General features: G+C 37.7%; 1 protein-coding gene across 1 annotated transcript; it reads right to left on the bottom strand.

Moving 5' to 3' along the window:
- Positions 1–3,417: 3,417 nt before the first annotated feature.
- LOC109466359 (leucine-rich repeat-containing protein 15-like) lies at positions 3,418–5,835 on the bottom strand. The gene is made up of 4 exons (XM_019764071.1): positions 5,821–5,835; positions 4,807–5,538; positions 4,404–4,521; positions 3,418–3,956 (listed from the first exon to the last, which is right to left on the bottom strand). Exons 1-4 carry the CDS (start codon positions 5,833–5,835, stop codon positions 3,418–3,420), a joined length of 1,404 nt encoding a protein of 467 aa, XP_019619630.1.
- Between the last annotated feature and the right edge of the window lie 855 nt (positions 5,836–6,690).

Genomic DNA, 6,690 nt, shown 5'->3' with positions numbered 1-6,690 from the left:
ATAAAAATGTCGGATACGGCTCTCCAATCCCCTTGATACCGCCCTCCCCCATATCCAACTCTCGTCCCGAAAAGATGCATTTTGAGCAGCCTATTGTACAGCTTGCAAGAATGCGACAGTTTCTTTATGAGTTCTGGGATTGGGGCTATATCGGGGGTTGCTGTATCTGCCTACCGAGGAAGAGTGGATACAGCTCCCCGATCCTCCCGGTACAGCCCTCCCCCTATACAGATCTCTTCGCGAAAAGAGACTAGGGCGCAAGTATAAACAAACGCTGGCAGCTAGAAAATCTCCACAGTAGGATAATTTGGGTAATAGTATAATGCCTCTTGGGTAGTTTTACTTACCTGCAAGCGAAACGCACTAAAATGATATGGACATGTGGTTCCGGGGTCCCCAACAGGCTTGCATGGGAGAGTAATAACCTGTCTTCAACTGGTAAATCAGTTAAACTTAGAAATGACATACGTGATCAGGAGGGGATGATTCACATCACCTGCTCTGCAAACTCTGTTGCAACTAATAATGGACATTTGAGTCCTAAAAATTAGTCTATATTTTGTTTAATAAAGCTTTACAATGGTTCTAAAATGAGTGTCAAAGAGAGTCTCAAAATTCCAAAGCAATAGTTTATTGGCAATATTATTACATGAACATCAAGATAATAATTTATACATTGTCAAAATTGTTACTAGGTTTTCATATTTTGGAGTTTATATTGGATCATATTTCAATATACTGAATTTTGATTATTCATTGTTAGCAACAGGCTAATCAGTACTTCTCGCCTCGCCTCATCTGTCCCTCGACCTCGTTAAGGGTCGTTATTGCACCAATCAGTACAGAAAGTACTAAGCAATCCTAAAAAAAACTTATTTAAGAAAGGTATTCAATCACTGCCCAAAATCGCTAGAAAGATAATATATTTTCAATATTATGCCACCAATGTTGTAATAGCTTGCACCCATGCTGATGAATATAATCCTTCACTGTAAATACATCTTGAACATTATGTGCATGGGAACAATACTTAATAATGTAATAACTTGGAGTGAGACTGTTTAAAGTATGTTTAGCTCATTTAGCTCAGGATCGCATGCTCCTGATGGAAGAGTTGCGCCTCCGCTTATGAACCTCCATGTCTGTCTGTCTCTGGTTGCCACCAGGCGGTCGTTGCAAATCTAAAAAGTCATCTAGGGACATGTTTCATGCTATTTTACCAGATGTAAATGCACCCTTTCATATGTAGTCTGAGTAAAGAGCAACATAATATCACAATTCTAACTTGGTATGCTTAAAAAATCACTAAAAGAGAAACTTAATTTTAATGACATGACATGACATTGTAAAGTTTTTACAAAATACTAGATAAAATGTTACCAGTAACCATTAGAGTCCATTCCATGTCACCGAGAGGATTTTAAATAAATTATTCTAAATTGTAATGATTTTTAGTGATATTTGATTTTGTTTATATTTGATTTTTAGGTATTTCTAGAACATTTTAAAACTTAATGTACAAGGAATTCTTTCTTCAAAATGGATTCTAAATAGAATTACTAGAATGTCATTCTTCAATTTTTCTAAATATTTACAACTATTTGTTACAGTTTTCAAATGATAGATTTGGGTTACTTAGCATTGCCGCTAATGCAGCCATACTGCTTGCTTTTGTATATTTTAGATGTCACTGTTGGACACTGAGGCATCTTTTGTGCATGGTGCCCTGACATACTCGCCTGCACTTCACAAGGATGTGTGAAATACCTTTTTCCCACCCCACTGACCCATTTACGATGTTACGAATAGTAATACGGGTAGACTGCTGACACAATTAGTACAAAATTCCAAACTATTTCCATCACGAACATTTTCAAAACTTTGAAAATATTTAAAACATTCTAAACGTTACTTACAATGTGTTCCAAATACTTCCAAACAATAACAGTTCTTAGACAATAACAAAGAGTTAAAGGCGTTAATGAACATTGACAGAAACAACGCTCTTGGATTAGACTATATAGAAATCTCCCCTTTTTAAAACAATAAGGCACCTCAGCAATCTAAATGCCTGTGTCTCCTGATAGATTCGTGCTGTCTCATAAAATGTCTTACAGATCTTACAGTTATACATCAAAATAATGATAATATCAGGTTATAATCTTCATCTAAGAATAAGTAGTCTGTGAGGTTTATTAGTACTTATTGTGTTTGCTGTTGTCAAAGCATTGGAACCTATAATAATAATTTTAGTTGTGAAATAAGAATATTACATTTCAATTCTAGTTTAAATAAATAAATCCTCTTTTAGGGCTAAACCCTGAACATTAACATACGTATTCAGTTGCTTTTTGTCTCCTGTGAGATTATCGATAATTGTCTTGTAGAACAAAAAGTGATTTACATTCTTGGTTTACCGTTTATCCATCATGATATTTAAAGAACAGTATTTGCATGTTAACAATGATAAGCAAAGAACATGTTAAGTACTTCCTAGAATTATTGTTCACTCTATAAAAGTGTGCTCCAAGTATACTATAGGAATAGAAAGTTGTGTGGGGTGAAAGACACACAAAAACATTGTTTAGCTCTTCATCATAGTAAATTAGCTTTTTGACCACAAACTACATTTATACAACGTTATGTATTAATCTTTAAAAGTGGTCAAAAACTTTTGGGTGGCTACTTAATATTTTTTTAGGATTTCTGCTTAATCTTCAAAGACGAGTGACCCCTACTATTCGAACGTCTATTACGGTGAGCCAAAGGCTAATCTTAAAAGAGATAATTGTTGATAAACTGCATCTGCTAATCTGTCCCTATAAGGATGCACATAAAAGGAGGCATCATTAGGTGCTTTATTCGATTATTTCGATTGCTTCAAGGTCAACCTATACCAAGTGCCGGTGTTTTGTTGTGTCCTTTTGAAAGGAACTTTGCACCTGTCACTTGACACTTGGATGGGACGTGGAATTGGAGCGCCCTTGTTTAAGCAGAGCCACTCCTCAAGCATGTCAATGATCCTACTGCACTTATCAAAAAAGAGTAGGGGTGTACCCCGATGAGTTGGTCAAACCTTACATTCCAGTATTTTTCACACAGCTTGTACCTACTTTTTCTTTATTTCAGGTAAAAAGAGTACCCATAAAAACATGTCACATAATATTATTCTACAGGACTGAAGTGTTATGCCTAAAAAGTTACCAGTTAATATGCAAAACCCAAAAATCGTTAATATGCCTGTTTTTAAGACTGGTTGTCTTTAAGACCTACAGCTGGATAGATTTCACTATACGTCGATGAAGGTTAGACATCCAGGTAATACGATATGCCAAAAAACAGTTACTCAAGCAACTGGATATGATTTTCTAAAATACATATCCAGTTGCTTGAGTAACTGTTTTTTGGCAGATTTCACTATAGTCTATACGCTCTTGGTGATGTATCTTTGTACAGATAATCACACTGATTGGAGACAGCAGTTCCAGAGCCATAGTGTTGGTTCGAGGATTTACGGATAGTCTCAGTCTGATAACAATCTGATGCCGTCTCATCTTGGCTGGCTGCAACATTAACTTGCTGGTTTGTAGTTTTCATATCACAAGAGTCTGAAACTGTGGGGCTTGTTGGTAAAATATCCTCATTGTCATATATTTGCTCTGAGACAGTCGGCTCCAAGTCATCTTGTGGGTTCATGGGAGATTTTGTGGTAATCTCGCCCAGCACTGTCTGATCTTGACTACCTGTCACATTAGCTGTGTTGTTTATGGCTGTGCAGCCATTAGAGTTTGGGTCTGTGGGGCCTTTTGGGGACAAATTATCCACATCTTCATATGTATGCTGTGAGAATGCTGTCACTGTGTTGTACTGTGGGTTTATCATGCATTTCATGACAACCTGAGACTCACTCAGTGCTGTCTGATCTGTTACATTAGCTGCTTTGGGTTCTTTAAGGCCTGTTGATGACAAAATATCCACATCTTCATGTGTATGCTCCGAAACAGTAGACTCCGAAACAGTAACCTCACTCATTGCTGTCTGATCGTGACTAGCTGTTACAGGTGTGTTGTTATGGGAGTCTGAAGGGAGGTTCTTGGTCCTTTGTATGTGCCATTTAATCACAATAATGATGCCAGTGCCTACTACCACGCCAATAACAACAACAACAACAAGAACAGATAGGGAGAAACTAAGAGCAGACTCCTCATCATTGCTGCTTTCTGGTTTGCCTATTTTTCTGGGGATAGTAAGAGCTGGTGAAGATGTTAAGGCTGGTTCTAAAGTTGTAGGGTTTTCCTGTCGGGCATACACAAACAGTGAGGCAAATGTAGAACCAACAGGATTTGTTGCAGTACAGATGTATAGACCAGTAGCATCTGCAGTAACGTTTATAATGAGTGTACCGTTGGCCCCCACAGTCACCCTCCCCCCTGACTGCATTGTTTTGTTTAGTCCAGATGGGAGAGTCACTGTGATGTCTGGTGTGGGGATACCTGAAGCTTCACACACCAGAATATCCCCCTGGGTAGAAATGTTATAAATTTTGTTTCCCTCAAATGTCTCAATGTTTGGTGTGCGATTACAAATCAGTTCTGCAGGATCAATATCTATAAGCTTTTTCCTGATAAATTTGGCAGGTTGGGAACAAACCATCTGGTTTTCAAATGAATGAGACCCGGTCATTTGTTTCCTAAAGGGAAGCATCCTACAGTCACACTGCCAGGGGTTCTTATCAATGTTGACATTAGACAACGATGATAGCCTTTCATAGGCCATCATGGGCAACGATTTGATGGTGTTGCTTACCAAATCTAGCACAGACAGACTTGCAATGCCTGTGAGTGTTCCAGCTGGAATGTCATTGATGTTATTAGATCCTAAATAGAGTTCCTGTAAGTTTCTCAACACTGTAAACGTGTTAGGTCTAAGTCTTGTTAGCATGTTGGAAGTTAGGTTCAAGGTTTTTAGTTGTGATGTTGGAAGAAATGTTCCAGCCTGAATGTCACTAATGTCATTCGATTGCAGCTCTAGTGTTTCCAAGTTACCCAACCCTGTAAACATACCAGCTCTGAGGCTTGATAGTTTGTTACAACTGAGATTCAAACTTTTAAGCTTTGCAGTTGGATTGAAGGTTTGATTCTGAATGTCATTGATGGCATTCATTTGTAGAGTTAGTTTTTCCAAGTCACCCAACCCTGTAAACATCCCAGGTCTCAGGCTTGAGAGTTTGTTCTTACGGCCTACCAGCTCCAAGATTTTAAGCTTTGAAGTTGGATTAAAAGTTCCAGTCTGAATATCATTGATTTCATTATTTTGTAATAAAAGGTATAACAAATTTTGTAACCCTGCAAACATGTTGACTCTAAGATTTGTTAGTTTGTTGCGAAACAGGAACAAGGTTTTTAGTCGCGACATTGAATTAAATGTTTCGGCCTGGATATCATTGATGTCATTTTGCTGTAAATGAAGGAGCATCAGATTTAACCCGATAAACATGTCAGGTTTAAGGTTTGTTAGTTTGTTTTGTGCAAGACCTAACTGCTCCAAGCGTGACAAGGAATGGAATGCGTTGTTATTGATTGTGGTGATACGATTGGCATCCAAATATAATTCACGCAAGTTGCACTGTAAGAAATCAGACTGATCTAAAGTAGTGATCAGATTATGTCTCAAAGACAAGCATCTGACTTGGGTCGGTAGGTTCTTTGGAATGCTAGTGAGTTTCAGCGTGTCAAAATTGCAGAGATATTGAGTAGTACATGGGGCTTCTGTTGGTCCAAACACCATCAGGATGACCAGAAGGAATACCAGTACACTTGCCTGTTCTTTATCCATGGTGTCGTAAAGCTGTGCACAGGGACAAGACTGACAAAAATATTGTCATGATACTTATACGTGTAACCTTTAAGTCAGATGACAATTTTTATGTACTGTATAACTATAAATAGAAAATAGAAATGGTTTACTTGTCTTTTTAAACACCATTATCCGGGTGCAGGAAGAAATCGATACTAAATCTACTGGATAGATTTGAAAACTGACGTTTTAAGATGCACCCAGTGCATTGAATGACGGAATCTGTAGTTAAGCAGGAATTTAAAACAAAAGAATGGATTTGTAAATGAGGTGAAGACAAGTCTTCTTTTACCTACAATTTGTCTTAGCTTGTCTTAGTTTTTGTTTCTTGTGGATTGTCTGAATAATTGTCTTTCTTCATCCTTCATTTTTCACCATAGATTTTTAGTTTTTGGATAAATACGCAATCAACTCCAGATTTCGCAAAATATAGTGGATGGTACTTGACAGTCTAAACGTTTAATCTGTTTACCCTGTTTACCTCAATATGAAAACTGCTACAGTGAAAAGAAAAAAAGTGCATCATCACGGAGATAATGGCACACTACATGCCCAATTACATAGTCATAAATGCCTCTTAAATGTATCGGTGCTTCTAAAATATTACATTGACCAGGAAAACAGCTACGGTAGGAATAACAATACGTGCATCATCACGGGCCTGCTTGCAGACGACGTATGAAATTACATGCAACTTAAACAAAGAGAACCGTGTGTTTTAGCTGCGAACGCGAAAAACAGACTGTCCACAATACTCCTGCAGGAGGGATGCCTCCTTCACGGAGTAATAAGTAATCTCTGAAAATAGTAATAAACGTGTTTTATCAATGGACA

This window comes from Branchiostoma belcheri, unplaced genomic scaffold (genome assembly GCF_001625305.1).
Source record: "Branchiostoma belcheri isolate BF01 breed outbred unplaced genomic scaffold, Haploidv18h27 scaffold164, whole genome shotgun sequence".
Classification (NCBI taxonomy): domain Eukaryota; kingdom Metazoa; phylum Chordata; class Leptocardii; order Amphioxiformes; family Branchiostomatidae; genus Branchiostoma; species Branchiostoma belcheri.
The sequence above is the reverse complement of the archived record's forward strand: the minus strand, read 5'-3'. Positions and strand labels throughout refer to the sequence as shown.

Coding starts and splice junctions, on each gene's coding strand:
- LOC109466359 (XM_019764071.1), bottom strand. Junction 4,522..4,806: donor GTCTGTCTGTGCTAGATTTG/GTAAGCAACACC, acceptor ATTTCTACCCAG/GGGGATATTCTGGTGTGTGA. Junction 3,957..4,403: donor GGTGACTGTGGGGGCCAACG/GTACACTCATTA, acceptor TGTCATCAACAG/GCCTTAAAGAACCCAAAGCA.